Raw genomic sequence first — 17,559 nt, 5'->3', positions numbered from 1 at the left:
ATTGCCTGAACCCAGGAGGCGGAGGTTGCAGTGAGCCAAGATCGCGCCATTGCACACCAGCCTGGGTAACAAGAACGAAACTCCGTCTCAAAAAAAAAAAAAAAAAAAAAAAAAAATCGGATGTCAGGTCGAAAAAATAAAAAATAAATAAATTGCTCCAGCCAAAAACCTGGACTTACAACCTTGACTCCTCTCTTTATCGCAAACCGCATATATAAATCTGTGGATTCTACTTACAAAGTGGTCCCAGCAGCTGCCCACTTCTCTGCCCTCCAGGGCCCTCACCCTGGGCCTGTCCGCTGATGTCTTGTCCTGAACCATCACAGCAGCCTCCTCTCTGTCAAGCTGCCCCCTCCCCCAGCTCCCACTCTGTTGACTACTTGCAGCAGAGGCAGCCTGTGAACTCCTGAGTCAGGTCACATCCCTCCCACGTTTGAAATTTCCTGTGGCTCCGTCTTACTCAGGGCAAAATCCAGAGTCCACTCAATGGCCTGCAAGGCCTTACACATTCGCCCCGGCGCCTCTCAGCCCTCATCTCCTGGCACTTTCTCCCCTCTTAATTCCCTGAACCTCCTCAGATTTCCCAGGCACACTCCTGCCTCAGGCCCTTGCACTAGCTGTTTCCTTTACTTAAAATACCCTTCCCTGCAGACATCCTCAGGACTCCCTCACCTCGCTCAGGGTTTTATTCAAATGCCAGCTCCTGGCCGGGCATGGTGGCTCATACCTGTAATCCGAGCACTTTGGGAGACCAAGGCGGACAGATCACTTGGGGTCAGGAGTTCGAGACCACCTTGGCCAACATGGTGAAACCCCTGTCTCTACTCAAAATACAAAAATAAGCCAGGCATTGTGGCGCGTGCCTGTAATCTCAGCTACCCAGGAGACTGAGGCAGGAGAATCGCTTGAACTCGGGATGCAGAGGCTGCAGTGAACGGAAATCATGCCACTGCACTCCAGCCTGGGTGACAGAGCCACACTCCATCTCAGAAACAGGACAAATGCTGGCTCCTGAGGAGGCCTAACCTGGACACTCTAGCCAAAACGGCCTGCATTCCGTTCCCACTTCCTTTTTTTTTTCTTTCTGCTTTATATCATTTCTAACATAGTAAGTCATTTACTCATTGTCTCCCCTTCTATAAAGGGACTTTTGTCTGCTCTGCCCACTGCTTTTTCTCGAGTGCTTTCAACAGGGCTTGGCATGTAATAGGTGCTCAATAAATGCACTTGTTGAGTGCCTTATTAAACTCAAGGGTCTGATGGGACCAAAGGACATGGAGGAGAAGGGAGAATGTAAGTCGGAGACTGGTCTGGCAGTTCAGGAAGGCGAGTGGGCGGGGTGCACAGAAGCAAATAAATAACACAGGCTAAGACTTTGTCACAGACATTTCTTGGAGCAGATCTCATGCCCCCTCCCCCCGTTGACAAGGCTGGGTCTTTGGCCCCCATCCTCCCCCACCGTTTCAGCCTGCACTGACACTGACAATATTGAGGTCACAGACTGGCTTAGAATCAAGATCAGGAAGATATAAGTTGGGGTGCCTCCCCCAAATCTGGGGGCCAAGCATCCGATCTGAGGGGCAAGCGGCTGGGAAACTGGGCCTGGGGGTGCCAGGGGCTGAGGTCTTCCTGGCTCCCAGGGTGGCCCTCCATGCACCCCGATTTGGGGGCAGTGAACGGGAATCATGGATCAGAGGTGGGTCTCAGCGGGGAGCAGGCCTGGGAGGCCTGAAAGAGGCGCTGCTGGGAAGTGGCGGCCAGGGGACCTTTCCCCAGCCCCCACCGCGTCATCTGCACATCCCACAGCACCGTACAGCACTCTGGTCCCCTGTCCCACCCCTCCCCAAAACGAGGTAGGTTAAAAATGGAGCTTCCCCCCCGCCCACCACGGAAGGGGGGAGACCGAGGCACAGAGAGGGGCATGGGGACCCAGGCTGCCCCAGCCCCCAATCCCTCCGCCTTCAGCTCTGGTGAGTCTGACAGTGATGAGAGCTGGGCAGAGTGAGGAGGGGAGAGACACCCTGCTTTTCTCTCACCCATCCGAGGGGCTGGTTGGGAGAGCTAAATCTCACAGGTTCCGGATATAATAAATAGTTAATAATTTAAAGGAAGAGACAGAAGACCTATCCTTTGAACCCCAGCAAGGCCACCCAAGTCTGGGTCATGAAGAAAGGTAAGTGCACAGTTCCAGATGCTTGGGGCCAGATGCAGATCCCAAGCCCATACAACATTGAGACTGTCTTGCTCCAAGACCTTGACGCCCCCATACAGGACACCAGATCTTCAATCCATGTAAGTCCCATTTCACTTGGGGGGAAAAACCTGTGGCACCCCCCCTTCCACAGAAGAGACTCAGTGGGCTATGAAACAGGCGTTCAAACTTCCCGAAGCAACCTCCAACTGTAAAGTGGAAGAGAGCCGGGCACAGTGGCTCATACCTGTAACCCCAACACTTTGGGAGGCCAAGGTGGGCGAATCACAAAGTCAGGAGTCCACGACCAGGCTGGCCAACATGGTGAAACCCCATCTCTACTCAAAATTCAAAAAATTAGCTGGGTTTGGTGGCACGCACCTGTAATCCCAGCTACTCCGGAGGCTGAGGGAGGAGAATGGTTTGAACCCAGGAGGCGGAGGTTGTGGTGAGCTGATATCATGCCACTGCACCCCAACCTGGGTAATGGAGCAAGACTCCCTCTCAAAAAAAAGAAGGGATTAATGGAGTGGGTGAACATAAAAGGTTGGACTTGAATCTGGACTAGGGATCAAGGTTGGGCTTGAAGGAGGATCTGCAAGGCTGGGGGATTGCGGGAGGGGCGGGCAGCAGAGCCATAGCTAGCCTAAAAGCTTCCATCACACAGTTCCTCGGGCCCCAGTGTGGCCAGCAGACTGTGGTGTGACTTCCAGCTCCTCTCAACCCTGGGCAGTGTGCCTGCACTTTATGAAGAGCCTGCATAATCTGTGTAATCATTTGTGACAATGCTGAGTCCTAGAGGTGACAGTAAGGGAGGTCCTAGTTGGTCCTTTGTCCTTTTTTTTTAGAGACAGGGCCTCACTACATTGCCCAAGCTGGTTTCAAACTCCTGGCTTCAAGCGATCCTCCTTCCTTGGCCTCCCAAAGTGCTGGGATTACAAGGCATGAACCACTGCATCCCACCCTGGGCGGTCCTACAAAGAGTTCCAAATGATAGGGATCCCACCCTAAGATAAAGGGGTAATTCTGAGGATTTCCAGGGGCTTGGGCTGGGATCCTTGGGACCAGAATTCTAGAATCTAGAACCCTGGAGTTTTGGGGGCCTATGGATGGCAGGATTCAAGGGGCAGCAGGTCTCTGAGGACGTACAGGTGGGGCTGGGAGATTCAAGTGGAGAGGCAGCTCAGGCTTCATCACGCTAAAGAGGTTTGAGTCCAAAGAAATCTGGGGTCCGAGGGTGCTGGGGTCTTGGGGCACCTCGAATCTGAATGCCTCTGATGCGGAGGGACCAAGGTCTTGGATCAGGAACAATCGTAATGTTGTAGAGGCTTGAGCCTTGCATTTGGGGGTCAGTGGCACCTTGGGGTCTTGCATCCAGTGCTCCTAAAGTACCTTCAGGTCACTCAGGGTCTGAAGTCCAGGGGGTCAGAGGTCTGGGTCGCCATGAGCATCCCATCTTCTGGGAGCTGGACTCCCAGCCCTTGGGGGGCTGGGGGGCTGTGGGTAGAAAGAGGCTGAAGATTCCAGGACATTGGGGTCTCAAAATCCAGGTCTAGGAGGGACTGCAAGAGAGGGCTGTTTGAGAACTCGAGACCAGTATCTCAGTCCTGGGGTGTTGGTGGCCTTTTGTCGCACATCTGAGGACACCAGGCACCTCTGAGTCCTATAAATGATATCCAAAGCTCCAGAGAACACTGGCTTTGGGGGCAGGTGGGCCTACATAGGTCTTTGATCCCTGGCTTCCAGAGCATCTTGGTGTCTGATATCTGGATCTTGGGAGGCTCTGGGATGGGTCAGAGAACATCTCGTGTTTGAGCATATCCAAGTGCTCGGTGCATCTTAAGCGTTTTGGGGTCCTAGGGTGTCTGGGGACTCCCTGGACACCTTAGACTTCGGTGTTCCTGGATTGGAGGCCAGGTCTGTGGGCACTCGGTAGTGGGTAGATTTGGAGGCAGCATCTGGAGATTCCAGAGCACAAGGGTTTCAAACTCTATTTGAAACTGTCTTGGGGTCCTGCTGTCTCAGGGGTACTGGGACTAGGAGAATGTCTCAGATGTGGGGGCACCAGGTCTTAGGTGAACATTCAGGGACTGTTTAGGGGTGACTCAAGGTCCTGCGGTCTCAAGATCTGATCTGGGAGTTGAATAAAGGCAGAGTCAGGTATGGGCAACTCCTGACTAATTGTGGGGCTGTAATCTGAGTGACATGGTGCCAGGCATGACCATGGTCTAGATTGTTCATTTCAACAGGTACCTGCCCTCTCCAGGATCTATGCACTCTCTGACCCTTCTGAGATGCAAAGCATGGGACGCCTGGAGCCTCCTCGTGAGGGGTGGGGATGGGGGAACGCCAGAACTCAGACACCTGGGACCTCCTGGACAGACATCCCAGTGAAGCTGGGGCTGGGGTCTCTCAGTCCTAGGTTTGGGGTCCAGGTTCCAAGTCTCAGATCTCTCAGTCCAAACTCAAGCTCCAAGTTCCGCGTGTGCCTAGGTTTGGGTTTTAGGTCCGAACGGAGTCTAAGGTCCTGGACTCTCAATTTTGGGCCCTCGGGCCGGCTAGGGGACCCGCCAAGCCGTCCTCACCGCGCAGCCTCCTCGTGGCGACCCCCGCAGCCGGCGCAGCCGCATCGCGCTGCAACCCAGTGGCACGCGCGCAGGGGCGCGTAGCAGCAGAGGCAGGGCACTGCCAGGGAGAGCGCGGCCAGCGCCGCCCAGCGTGCGGCAGGGCGCGGGTGGCCCGGCTCGCAGGCACATGGGTCCGAGAAGTCGCCCTCGGCGTCCGACAGGCAGTGGTAGAGCAAGCTCTCGGCGCACCACAGGCAGCTCAGACGGCGTACCAGAAGGCGACCAGGGTCTGGGGCTTCTGCGCAGCGGCCGCCACGCCCGTCCGCTCGGCGGCGGAAGAGCGCTCGGCAATGCACGCAGCGCGCTGCCTCCTCCGCCTCTGGGGAGGCCTTGGCAGGAGCAGAGGCTGGACCCGGGCCGGGGGGTGGGCGAGCTGGGGGCGCTGGGGGCGCAGCCTCGGTCAAAGGGGCAGGTAGTGCCGCTGGGGGCCCCAGGGCAGCGCCCCTCAACGCGCCGGTCTTGGCGAAGCGCACGACACAGGTGGACAGGGCGAGGGGCGCCGGTGGCCCGGAGCTCCGGTAATCCTCGTAGCCGCGGCCGCCCCACCCCGGGCCCCCTGCCCCTGCCAGGGGCTCTGACGGCTCTGGAATCCCAGTGAACGGCAGAAGCGGAGGGTAGCTCTGCAGGACGAAGGGACAAGGAGATCAGAATCCATCCCAGTCTCAGCCCCGGATCTAATTTTCTAGCACCCTCTTGGGTCTGGGATTCAGATTTTCAAGACCCCAGCTCTCTTCTCTCCCACGATCCCTCAATCCCCACCATTCTCCAGGAACAGACAGAAGAATTCACATACGAAGTTCACACTTTTAAAGACCCAGAGGCCGAAGGTTCCCAGTCCTGTCCTCTCTTAAGATCCAAGAGCCCCAGCTCCCAGGCCCCCTCTACCTTGAGATCCAGGGGTTCTGGACCCCAGCCACTTCCTCCTTAAGGGCACAGAAATTTGGTACCTAGGCCCCTTTTACCCTCCTGGGTACCGACTCCCCCGCCCTCCTCATGAGTTAAGCAGTCCTCTTCCATGAGTTCCCCAAATATATTCTGAAAATGGTACCAAACCCCTCTGGACTTCGGCACCCCTCAAAATCTCCAGGAGCACAGGTGTCTTGGGAAGCCCGCACCCAAGCCTCCTAGAACCCCAGGCCTCCAAGCCTCTCCCTACTTCCCCGCTGCTTCCTCGATGTCCCGCCCAGTTATCAGGTCAGCCATCCCCTGGGATCTGTGTTCCCCGCCCCTGCCCCCTTCCCCGGCCAGGGGTCCAGCTCCCTTAGGGCTCCGACTGTACCGCCCCATTCCCCCCGGAGTCCCAGGCTTCCAGGTCGCACCTGAGCAGAGGAGCGGCGGCGCTGGGGGGGCGTGGCCGGCCCGAAGCCTGAAGTTGACTCCAATGTGATGATGGGGGCCGCAGCGGCGCTGGGAGGCGTCTCCTGGTGGCTGTGGCTGGAGGAGGAGTCGCTGTCCACGTGGGACTGGAGGAGATTGGTGGCCTCAGCTCGGGGACACGCCCCCGCATAGCCGACGCCCTCACGTGGACCCCTCCCATTGAGAGCGAGGGCTCTGTGGCCAGGATGGCCTGGGTTCAAACCCCGGTTCTGTCACTGACTGGTTGTGTGACCTCCAGCAAGTGAGCTCACCTCTTTGAGCCTCAGTTTCCTCCACTGTAAAACGGGGATCCTAAGAGTACCTATTCATAAGGATGCAGTTAGGGCCACTGCAAGGGCACAGCACATGCCTGAAGTGCTGGGAGAGCTGGAAATGGTTACTGTTATCTTTGTGGCACCCTTCAACTGATCAGACCAGCTCGCCAAATCTACGGAACAACGAATGGTCTTCCCCCTCCTCAGAACCCCTCTCCCCTGGGCAGCCAGCTGCCTTCCTCTCTCAGTCCCAGCCCCACACTGTTATTGGAGCGGTCCCACCCACTCCAAGTGTTCCCCTTCCCATGCAAACCAGGCTCTGTTCTGAAACTAGCTGAAACATGACTTCTCAGACCCTTAGCTTCCTTTCTGTCCCTTGGGCATAATTTCTACCTCATCTGTGCCTTGCCTTCAATAGACATTCATTGAGCACCCATGACAGGCCACACTCACAAAGACAACTGTGCAGATTCCAGAGGGAGACTAGACAGCAGAGGATCTTTCCCCGGGAAGCGCTGGATGGACAGGAACTCTCTGTGACTGTTGTGGCCCCTGTTCCATCTCCCAGGACCCTGAAATTCCACCCTTTTCTGCCCAGGGAATAGGTTTTGTTCCTCTAGGTGTTTTCAGCAACTCCTACAGTTTCCAACAAGTGCCAAATTGCACCCAATATTATGTGCATTCATTCATTCATTCATTCACTTTATTCAACACATATTTACTAAACACTTACTGTGTGCCAGGCACTGTTTCAGGCATTGGAGACACAGCAAGAAACCAGAAACCGAAAAAAGGTCTTTGCTGGCCTGGAGCTGACATTCTAGCATGGGAGATAGACAGTAAACTAATAGATAAGAAAACAGTGTTTTCAGAAAGGAAGTAAGGAAAATGCCTTAGAAGATGGGAAAAATTAGCACTATCCAAGGGGCATTGACAGATTGCAATTTTAAATGAACACTTAAATTTAACGACTCAGGGAGGCCCTCCCTAAGAAGATGATACTTGTGTAAAGCCTTAAAAGAAACAAAGGAGTGAGTCCCAAGGAAATCTGGGAAAGAGCATTCTCGGCAATAGCCAGTGCAAAGGCCCTGGGGTAGTACTGTGCTTGCCATGTCAGAGTAAGAGTGAGGAGGCCGTGTGGCTGGATTTGAGTAAGCAAGGGGTCAGACACACGGGGCCACATGGCATGGGATCTCATGGGCCACTGGAAGGACTTTGTCCTTTACCTGAGTGAGCTGGGGCCCTGGGAGGGTTCTGAGTGTGGGAGGGGCATGATCTGACTCGGCTGTTGATAGGGATCCTCTGGCCGTGTGTGGGGGCAGGAGGGAAGGAGTTGACAGTGAGAAGCTGTTGAGATGGTCCAGGTGGGAGGTGCGTTTGGACAGTACCAGGTTGGAGGCAGACTGTGATGGTTTGCAAAGTGGAACTACTATTTCCTGAGGGATGGGATGAGATGCATAAAAGGTAAGAGGAGTCAGGATGACTCCAAGCTTTGCAGCCTGAGTAACTGGAAGCGTGGAGCTGTCATTGATTTGTTCATCCATTTATTTTTACTATTTATTCATTTTTGTTGTTTTTGTATTTTTTCTTTTCTTTTTTGTGAGATGTAGTCTCGCTCTGTCACCCAGGCTGGAGTACAGTGGCATCATCTTGGCTCACTGACACCTCCGCCTCCCTGGTTCAAGCAATTCTCCTTCCTCAGCCTCCTAAATAGCTGGGATTACAGGTGTGTGCCACGATACCCAGCTAATTTTTGTATTTTTAGGAGAGACAGGGTTTTACAATGTTGCCAGGCTGGTCTCAAACGCCTGACCTCATGATCTGCCCACCTCAGCCTCCCAAAGTGCTGGGATTACAGGTGTAAGTCACCATGTATTGTTTATATATTTTTTAAATTTCTGGCTTTCCACACTAGAATAGAAGCTCCAGGAGGAAAGGAACTTTTTGTTCACTGATGTAACCCAGTGTCTAAAACACTGCCTGATAAACAGAAAGTGCACAATAAGGACCATTGAGTGAATGTGTGAATCACGACAGGGCAGAGACTAGAATAACTGGGATTGAATTGACACTTAGAGTTCAAGCCCAATTTGGTGTCCCTGACATGTGGCATGGTGCCTGCCACACAGTAGGTGCTCAAGAATGTTCATAGAATAAAAACAAAATCCTGTCCCCCCAGCAGAGAGGCCTCCTGGACACTCACCGTCAGAGGGCAGGGGGTCTCTGCAGTGTCCTGGGAAGGAGAGGAGGAGGAGGAAGAGGAGGAGGAGGAGGGAGTGAGTGAGCCTGGGGCAGGGAGAGAGGCAGAGAGTGAGTTCCCTGAGCCCAGCTTCTCCTCCCGATCCCAGTCCAGCCCCCGGCGCACACCACCTGGGCTGCTCACCTCGACCCAGCGCGGCCAGCGCGGCCAGCAGGCTCTTCTGGAACTCATCAGCCTCTGCAGGGCTCTGAAACGTCAGTCCAAACCTGCAGTCACCCAGGCTCCAGTGGTGAAAGATGGGATTCACCTTGTTGTAAACCAAGCCTGGCTTCAGGGTACACTCCAAGGTCGTCTGAGGGGCAGGAGGAGAGCAGGGTCAGATACCCCACCCCAGACATGCCTGTGACATCTCCTCCATCACCAGCCCCCGTGCATACCCTAGTGTCTTCTCACAAACCTCATTTCCCAGTCCTAGGTATAGCCCTGAACCCCGATCAACACTGACACAACTCCCTAGTTTTACTTCTGTTTTTTGAAACAGTCTTGCTCTGTTGCCCAGGCTGGAGTCAGTGGTGTGTTCATGCTCACTGCAGCCTCAACCTCCCAGTCTCAAACGATCTTCCCGCCTCAGCCTCCCAAAGTGCTGGGATTATGGGCATGAGCCTCCATGCCCAGCTATCCCCAATTTTCCTAAACATACCTCTGATACTCCAATATTTTCCCAACCCCTTGATCCCTACCTTTTCCTAATACCTCCGATACCCCTGTAGAAACCCCAAATCTTACTGAATGCCTCAAAACATTATTAACCCCTTTCTGGCTCTGATACTTCCCAGACTACTGAACATCTCACAATATTATTGTTAATCCTCTTCTAATAATAATCTCTGTAAACTTTACCCAAAAAATGTTCTCCTTTTTTTTCTTTTTTCTTTTTTTTAAGATGAGCTCTGTCTGTGTTGCCCAGGCTAGTCTCAAACTCCTGAGCTCAAGCAATCCTCCTGCCTTAGCCTCATGAGTGACTGAGATTATAGGCACGCTACTGTACCCACCACTTACCCCAAAATAGTCTTATTAAACTTCCACAGATTCCCCCTCAGGTGCTAGCCAACACCCTATTGACGTTCCCTCAAATCCTTGCCTAGTATCGCCATATTCCTTCACTCCATTTCAAATCCCCTCACTGACTCTTGCTCTGAAACAAAACCTTTCCCTCAAGCCTTTCACACAATCCGTATCTTTCTACTATACCCCTAGCTGAAACTTCAACACTGTCCCTCCAAATGGTGCCAGACAGCCCAGTTATTCCCAATGAACCCACATATAGAATTGTCAAATGTTTCTGACACTTTCAAATGGACCCCAACAAATGCTTCCTTCTACTAGGGCAGACAGGGTGGTTAATGTAGGGCCTCATGGTGAAGATCTCTGAGCAAGATGGAAGGTTCTGAGCAGAAGAGGGACATGGTCTGAGTCGGGTGCAGGCAGTACCCCCTGTGGAACAGACTGCAGTTGGAGTGGGGAGCAGTACAGGGAGACAGTGAGGAGGCTGCTGTGACAGTCAGCCGGAAATGGCAGTGGACAGGACCTTCCTAACACCCCATGTATCCTGAAATTCCCAACTCTTATCCATAGGACAGATATTCACTCCCAGACTTCGTATCCCAGTTTGATTTCTACGCTGGGAGGCAGCCTGACCTCTGCTCCACACACCAGCCCCACTCCCCTCCCTTCCCAGGTCCCCACCCTGCCCGCATGCCCCAGGGTGGCTCACTTTCTGGTCCCGGAGGCGCTCCCCGTGGATGACGTAGTGCCCCTGGCGGGCCCCACCCTCGGGCCTGGCCCCTCGGACCCGACACACGCTCACCTGGCTGAGGCCCCCGCCCCCCACAGGCAGCCAGCCCCCACTGGAGTCGTCTCGGGCCATCACCACAGCTCGGACCCGCACCATGTACCTGCAGGAGGAGGAGGGGAGGAGAGGGACAACACAGTCATGAGCTTAAATCCTGCTCTCTCATGGAATGTTCCTCCAACCCTCACCTTCCCTCCAACTTCATTTCTCACGTCCAGGTCTACGGCCCCCTAAGCTAGCAATACCCACCTCAACCCCATGGCCACCCCCTTCCACCCTGGCTCCTTTCTTCCTCATGCCATCGCTTCTCTCCCACTCTATCTTCTTCTCCATGTCTGCCCTTTCTCTGTCCCCACCTTTCCCCCATCTCTCCGCCTCCACCCCCATAGCCCTGGTGTTGCACTCCCCTGCCCCTCCTACTCATCCCTATCACCCCCTTCTCCCTCAGCACATACCCACAGCCCCACCCAGCGCTTCCCCCTCACAGCTGGGTGCCTGCGCATATATATTTTCTCTGGGCCCATCAACTCAGCTCCCTTTCTCCTAGCCCTGCCTCCGCACCCTGTTGTCCAGGCCACAGGCTGGGTGAGAAACCCAGGCTCTTTCCACCCCCCATCCCTTCCCGGATTTATGAATGAGACCGGATGCAAAGCTCACTGAGTCACCCAGCAACGGGAGATGGGCAGGGAACAGGGAGAGAACCAGAAATGGCCAGAAAGAGAGACCGAGAGGGAGATGGAGGCAGAGGAAGTCAGAAACGGACGACCGAAGACACATCCAAAGCATTTCATTCACAAAAATCAAGGCTGCTCCCTCAGGCCCCAGCTGAGGGAAACCAAGGGGGAAAGATGGGGTTGGGGGGAGATTGATCCTTCCTCCCACTTCCCTTCCCGCCCCCCCCACCCCAGCATCCTTCAGAACCATTTTACCCCGCCCCCCAGCTCAGGGGACGTAGCCCTCCGCCCAGTAATCGGGATCAGCGTCCAGCCCCTCACTGCCACCCAGCACAGGGACCTTGGCGTCCCAACCTTAGGGACCCGGGTGAGCTCTAGCCCCCTCCCCCACCTGCAGGCTGCTGGGTTTCCCTGGCCCTTCGGGAGGGGAAGGGGCGGCCGCAGCGCCCCCGGCCCCCTTTTCTCAATGGGATGGGATTTTTGTGAATGAGCAGTCACGTGACGCTGCTTCCTTTGTCCGCCCGCCTCCCCCGACAACAGGTGAAGCAGGGAATGAGGGCGGGGGTCCCCCCAGGGCCTAGCTGGAATAAGGCACTGGAATTTCAGGGTGTCCTACCCTCCCCACACATCCTGTGTTGCCCGGGGGGAGTGGTCCTTAGCGTTCCTCATGGTGAGGGTCCAGGACGGAATTTTGTGAATGGGGCATCCTTGGAGAAAGTCCAGACCCCCCAAATGAAGACCGGTATCCTGAATGGCTGTCGCACAGTTTGGGGGGATTCCCACTCCCTAGTCCTCCCAGCCAGGGCCTGAGGGGCGCCTGGGTGGGCAGAAGGCGCAGCGCGGTCCTGGCCGCCCCCTCATCGGGCCAGGCAGTCTGTCAGCCCCCGCCGCCTCGCCCCCCTCGGCACCTGCCTGCGAGGCTCCGGCCGGGCTCCGAGCGGCGGCGATGCGGCCTCCTCCTCCTCCTTTTCGTTCCGGCTCCCTCGCTGGCTCCGGCGGCGCTGGAGACGGGCACCGGGAGCCGGGGCGAGGGGGGAGGGAGGGGGAACCTGGAAGACGGGTGGGGGGGGAAGGGGCGGCTTGGGGGAGGGGTAAGAGCGAGGCGGGCTTACTTGCCCGCTGGGTCCTAGAGCCCGGCACTAGCTCCAGAGAGCAGCCCCCCAGCCCCCATTTTCTTAAGATCCAGAGGGAATCCCCCACTTCTCCATCCATCTGCGCCATTGGTCCCTAATGCTATGAGGAGGGGACAGGGGCAGGGACAGGGACTGGTCTCAAGGTTCTAAGGCGGTGGTCTACGCTGTGACTTCCAAATAGGAGGGGCTGAGTGCCAGGCAGGGTTCGATAAGGGGTGGGGCGAGAGGGGAGCCTTCACAATGGGGTGGGGTTGGAGGGCCTGGGTATAAAGAGGTTTGGATGCTGAAGGCCAGGGCTAGTGCGTGCGTCACGGAAAGGGCGGGCCCACGGTGGATGGGCCTTCGGGGCACGCCGGGGGAAGGAAAAGGTCTTGGGAGGCGAAGTAGCTGGGTCTTAAAAAGGCGGAGCCTAGAGGTAAATTGCCTTAGGGACGAGGCAGAGGAGAGGTCCAAAGGGGAGGAGCGACGCGTCGGTGCTTGCGTGGGCGGGGCCTTGGGAGGGAATAAGGGGCGGGGCATTCTAAAGAGGAGGGGCCAAGGAGAAAGACCTAAAGGGGTGGAGTTTAGAACTAGAAGGCCTTGGGGGCGAGGAAGAAGACCTCCGAGTATTTTTTTTTTTTTTTTTTTTGAGACGGAGTTTCGCTGTTGTTACCCAGACTGGAGTGCAATGGCACGATCTCGGCTCACCGCAACCTCCGCCTTCTGGGTTCAAGCGATTCTCCTGCCTCAGCCTCCCGAGTAGCTGGGACTACAGGCGCGCACCACCATGCCCAGCTAATTTTTGTATTTTTAGTAGAGACGGGGTTTCACCTTGTTGACCAGGATGGTCTCGATCTTTTGACCTCGTGATCCGCCCACCTCGGCCTCCCAAAGTGCTGGGATTATAGGCGTGAGCCACCGCGCCCGGCCGACCTCCGAGTATTTCAAGGGAAGACTCCGATTCGCAAGGGGCCAGGCTCCCGTGGGCTGGCAGGAGGGCGGGGCCTCGAGCTCCCGGGGCGGAGCCTAGATCTCGGGGTCCGTCCTCGCTGTCGCGCCCACTTGCCTTCACCCGCACCCCCGTTCTTTTCGGTTATTTTCTGCTACGGCTGTTCCCTGCCCTGCCCCAGGCCCAGGAGGCCGCCGTCTGAACTCCGGTCGGCTGGAGGACTCGGTGAGTGGCCTCCTCTGGGCGGAGGCGGGGCCATGACGGAGCTTGGGGACAGGGGTGGAGCTTGAGTGTGGATGCTTGCTAGTAGATAGACCTGGAGCGGGAAGAGATTTGGGAGTGAGACCTGAGAGTCTGCCGCTGCCTAGGAAGAGGGTGGGACCCAGATGATCCATAGAGAGGCGGGGAGTCGGAGAGTTAGAGGAGATGACTGAGGGATCAGCGTGACTAGCCAAGGGGACAGGCATGAAACCTTAGTACGTAAAGGGGCTGAGACTGAAGTATCTGCAGCAGTGTTGGGAACATGAGAAAGAAGGAGTGAGTGTTGAGGGTCGGGGAACAGGAGTGCGACCTAAGAACTTGGGCCTGAGAGGATCTTGGGCGGGGCCGGTGCAGATACATTGGACCAAGTACAGTCAGCCTCGTAGGGTCCCCACGGCCCTGGCAGGCTGACTGGCCTAAGTTTTTCCGACCAGTCTCCGAGCTCCATCAGAAATGGGGAACATGCAGTCGGAGCCGTCCGCGGGCGGGGGCTCCCGAAAAGAGCAGGCCTCGGACCGCACCCCCGACTCCCGCCGGACGTCCCTGGTGGAGCCCGAGGTGACCTCCCAAGCCATGCGCCTGACTCGCGGGCTGGGCGTCTGGTTTCCTGGCAGCTCCACAACCCGGCGCCTCCTGGTACCCAGGGAGTCCCAGGCCTCACCCTCGACCCTGCCCCTCACCTTAGAACGGCCCTCTCCAGTGATGCCCCCTCCTGAAGAGGCGGCCGCGGTCTCAGCACCATCCCTGGCCCCCGCGGGGACCTTGCTGCCCGGCCCGTCTAAGTGGCAAAGGCCCGCGGGCACTCCAGCGCCCCGGAGCCGCCGCCTGCTGGAGGCAAGCCATCGCGGCCAGGGCGACCCTCCGAGCCTCCGCTCGCTGCCGCCGAAGTCGCCACCGCCACCGCCACCACCTCGGCAACTATCCATGAAGGACACTGTCCCGAGGGCTCCATCCCAATCTCCACCTTCCCTGGAGCCGTGGAAACCGCCACCACCATTACTTTCCGAATGGCAGCCCGCAGACCGTAGAATCACTCCTGCTCTGTCCACACCCACCTCGACCCCCACAGAAAGCCAGGCTGGGCCCGGCAGCCAGGGCCAGACGGCCGGTAGGGCTCGCGGAGGGACGCCTCCCCAAGCGGGCGAAGGTGAAATGGTCCGGCCTGCGGCTTCCGAGTCCAGCGTGAGCCTGCTGTGCAAAGTCACCTTCAAGTCCGGGCCCTCTTTAGCCCCTCCGGCAGCCTCGAGTTCCTTAGCAGCCAAAGCTTCGCTCCGGGGCGGCGGAGGCGGCGGCTTCTTTGCTGCCTCAGGTGCCATCTCTTACGCTGAGGTCCTGAGGCAAGCGCCCCTGCCTCCTGGAGCCGCTCGCCCCTTGGGAGAGGTTCCGCGAGGGGCACAGGAAGCCGAGGGAGGCGATGGAGACGGCGAAGGGTGCTCTGGCCCTCCCTCGGCGCCTGCGTCCCAAGCCCGGGCCCCACCGCCGCCACCCTACACCACCTTCCCAGGCTCGAAGCCCAAATTCGACTGGGTGAGCGCTCCCGACGGCCCTGAAAGCCACTTCCGCTTCAACGGGGCTGGCGGAGGCGTCGGGGCGCCACGACGGCGCGCAGCCTCAGCAGCCGCACTCTCTGGGCCCTGGGCCTCCTCTCCGCCACCACCAGGGCAGATGCACTCAGCTCCCGAGCCCCGGAGGCCGGCACCTGCCCTGCTGGCGCCGCCTATGTTCATCTTTCCGGCACCCACCAAAGTCAAGCCCGTGCGCCCAGGGCCTCCAGGCCTGCAGGAGTTACCACCAATGCCGCCGCCCACGCCGCCGCCCGCGCTGCCGCCCACACCGCCGGCCGCATCGCCGCCGCCCACACCGCAGCCACCTGCGCTCCAGCCAACGCCGTTGCCGGTGGCTCCCTCACCCACCCCAGGTCCGGGCCACGCAGAGTCAGCCCTGGCTCCCACCCCAGGCCGGGGCCACGCAGAATCAGCCCTGGCTCCCACCCTGGCCCCTGCTCTGCCCCCAGCCTTAGCCGCCGACCAGACTCCGGCCCTGGACCCAGCCCCATCACTGGCTCCAGCTCCCACCATGGCTGAGCCCTCGCTGCCCACGCCCGCGGATGCGCCCAAGTCCCGCACGCGCAGGAACAAGGGTTCCCGTGCAGCCCGGGGCACGACCCGTGAGGATGGCTTGCCTGGAGATGGTCCTCGCGAACGAGCTACAGCTACTGTGCCTGACAGCGGCGGTGGAGGGGGTGGTGGCAGCGGGGCCTCTCAGGCTGGATCAGCTAACACCGGCGCTGCGCGCCACTGGCCGCCCTTCCAGGTGCTTAACTCCTGTCCCTGCAAGTGTTACTGCCGCCACCAGCCACGCCATCGCCGCCTGCCACGCAACGTCTCTGCCTGGTGAGAAGAGGGGAGAGGGGGCCAGAGGGGATACCCCTCGAAGTGCCGAACCCCAGACCCCTGGATAGAGTCCTACTCAGCCCTTTGGCTTCCTGACCCTAGAATGACCCACGGCCTTCCTCTCCACCACATTTCAAACCTAGTTGAGCTCCCACCCTGCAGGACCAAGAGGACCCTTGATCCCATGCTGACCTTTGACGGGAAAGGGGGCACCCTGGGCCAGCCCTATGGCGTCCGATTTCCAAGTGGACCCTTGGCCCTCCTGTACCTTTTGAGCCATCAGAGAGGGAGGAGGCTGGTCCCAGCTGGCCTAACACTATACACTGCCTTGACCCTATCCCTGAGGGTGCCAAGGAGGACCGTGTCCCAAGCCATTCATGGATAGGGGTGAGGAGATGACTTTCTGGGACCAAAAGAGGGTAGACACAGCCCTCAATTTTACTATGCACAGGGGCAGCCCTGATCTCCTGACCCCTCTAGCCGCTGGCAACTTCTCCTGACTGTGGGACTCAGGCTTTAGCCACCAGAGGGCACTAATGTCCCTCACAGCGCTTGTGCTGGGGAGGCTCCTGAGTGCCACATCCAGGGAGGACACTGCAACCTCTAGCCACCCCCCTACCCACACTGAATCACCAGATCTGGTCACTGGTGTCTGATCCTGGCTCCTGGGGACGCTGAATCACTAAGACCACTCTGGACCTCTTGAGGCTTAGCTGGGACACTCACCAGCCCTAATCTCCCTTTCCTATGAAGTGGACACAGCCCTTCCCTAAACTGCCTTTGGGATATTCCAATATGGCTTTCAGAAGCTTCCATATTCATATGGGGACAGGGAGGCCCTAGAAGGGGTAGGGACCTGGTCACATTGTGGGGCTTTGCTCTCTACCGTCCTGCCTAGGCTGAGCACACCCACCAACCACCTGAGCAAGCCGCCCTGGGTTGCCACCATCAAGCTGGCCGGCTCCTTGGTGGCTGAGCTGCAGCACTACGACCTGCAGACCACCCATTCCAACTGAGTGTAGTCGGGCCAATGACTTCCACCTTCCTCTCCATGCCAATAAAATAACCAATCCAGATGCCAGCAGCTTGTCAATCACTCGCCAAGGGCTGGAGGGGTAGGATGCAGCAGGGTCGCCATTAAAGCACATCTTGGAAACCATCAGGAGGCCAGACCAGAGCAGCAGCAACTGAGGTTCCATTCATCCAGCACCCAGACTGATGGGCCCAGGGCAGGATCTCATTCCCCTTCATCCAGAAGCCCCAATTCTGAGCTGACCTGGTACCAAGCTCGGAGGCTCAGCACAAACCACTTGGCAAAGGAGTGATCATTCCCATTTTACAGTTGGGAAAACTGACTCTGGAAGACTTGACATTTCCACATCCCACAAGGGATTCAGCCAGATTTGGACCCCACGCCTGGAACACTTTTCCAAGAATTTCAAGGCAGGAAACCTAGGCTGGTGGGTGTTCAAGGAGGTCCTCAATCACTGCGCTGGCTCAGGGAGAGTGGGACCCATGACAAACCCACACCTTTTGTTCCACAAAGGGCTCAAACTGGCAGCCCACAGATGGGTTCCATTTCACATGTCATTTGAAAAATTGTTTAATCCATTGCCAACATTTTTTTCTTTTTAATGGGACACTTCACCCCTTTTGTTGAAAAACTCCG

The 17,559-nt window shown here is 57.4% G+C and overlaps 2 protein-coding genes across 15 annotated transcripts; one reads left to right on the top strand and one right to left on the bottom strand.

The window, feature by feature from the left end:
* Nucleotides 1-1,371: 1,371 nt before the first annotated feature.
* SPRED3 (sprouty related EVH1 domain containing 3) lies at nt 1,372-12,618 on the bottom strand. Of its 11 annotated transcripts, none has more exons than XM_035287359.3 (6): nt 12,084-12,203; nt 10,424-10,604; nt 8,833-9,001; nt 8,653-8,735; nt 6,138-6,281; nt 1,372-5,438 (listed from the first exon to the last, which is right to left on the bottom strand). In XM_035287359.3, the coding sequence occupies exons 2-6, from the start codon at nt 10,598-10,600 to the stop codon at nt 4,773-4,775; spliced, it is 1,239 nt and encodes a 412-aa protein (XP_035143250.1). In that variant the 5' UTR covers nt 10,601-10,604; nt 12,084-12,203; the 3' UTR covers nt 1,372-4,772. The 11 variants fall into 11 exon arrangements, with proteins under 11 accessions (XP_035143250.1, XP_035143253.1, XP_035143254.1 ...); XM_035287362.3 differs by having other exon boundaries at nt 10,517-10,604; XM_035287363.3 differs by having other exon boundaries at nt 12,088-12,203.
* GGN (gametogenetin) lies at nt 12,603-17,002 on the top strand. Of its 4 annotated transcripts, none has more exons than XM_035287354.3 (4): nt 12,603-12,723; nt 13,418-13,461; nt 14,183-15,890; nt 16,789-17,002. In XM_035287354.3, the coding sequence occupies exons 3-4, from the start codon at nt 14,200-14,202 to the stop codon at nt 16,904-16,906; spliced, it is 1,809 nt and encodes a 602-aa protein (XP_035143245.3). In that variant the 5' UTR covers nt 12,603-12,723; nt 13,418-13,461; nt 14,183-14,199; the 3' UTR covers nt 16,907-17,002. The 4 variants fall into 4 exon arrangements, with proteins under 4 accessions (XP_035143245.3, XP_078215409.1, XP_035143244.3 ...); XM_078359283.1 differs by having other exon boundaries at nt 13,932-15,890; XM_035287353.3 differs by lacking the exon at nt 12,603-12,723 and having other exon boundaries at nt 13,399-13,461.
* Nucleotides 17,003-17,559: the final 557 nt, after the last annotated feature.

The sequence above is a fragment of the Callithrix jacchus genome, chromosome 22 (assembly GCF_049354715.1).
Source record: "Callithrix jacchus isolate 240 chromosome 22, calJac240_pri, whole genome shotgun sequence".
NCBI lineage: Eukaryota > Metazoa > Chordata > Mammalia > Primates > Cebidae > Callithrix > Callithrix jacchus.
This window is presented reverse-complemented; position numbering and strand designations above follow the sequence as displayed.

Bases quoted from the DNA above. Each gene is read 5' to 3' on its own strand.
- GGN (XM_078359283.1), top strand. From the start codon at position 13,951: ATGGGGAACATGCAGTCGGAGCCGTCCGCGGGCGGGGGCTCCCGAAAA. The intron at 15,891-16,788 runs GTGAGAAGAGGG...CGTCCTGCCTAG, and splicing joins CCACGCAACGTCTCTGCCTG to GCTGAGCACACCCACCAACC.
- SPRED3 (XM_035287355.3), bottom strand. From the start codon at position 12,396: ATGGCGCAGATGGATGGAGAAGTGGGGGATTCCCTCTGGATCTTAAGA. The intron at 6,282-8,652 runs GTGAGTGTCCAG...AATCTCCTCCAG, and splicing joins AGACCCCCTGCCCTCTGACG to TCCCACGTGGACAGCGACTC. The intron at 5,439-6,137 runs GTGCGACCTGGA...TTCGTCCTGCAG, and splicing joins GCCGCCGCTCCTCTGCTCAG to AGCTACCCTCCGCTTCTGCC.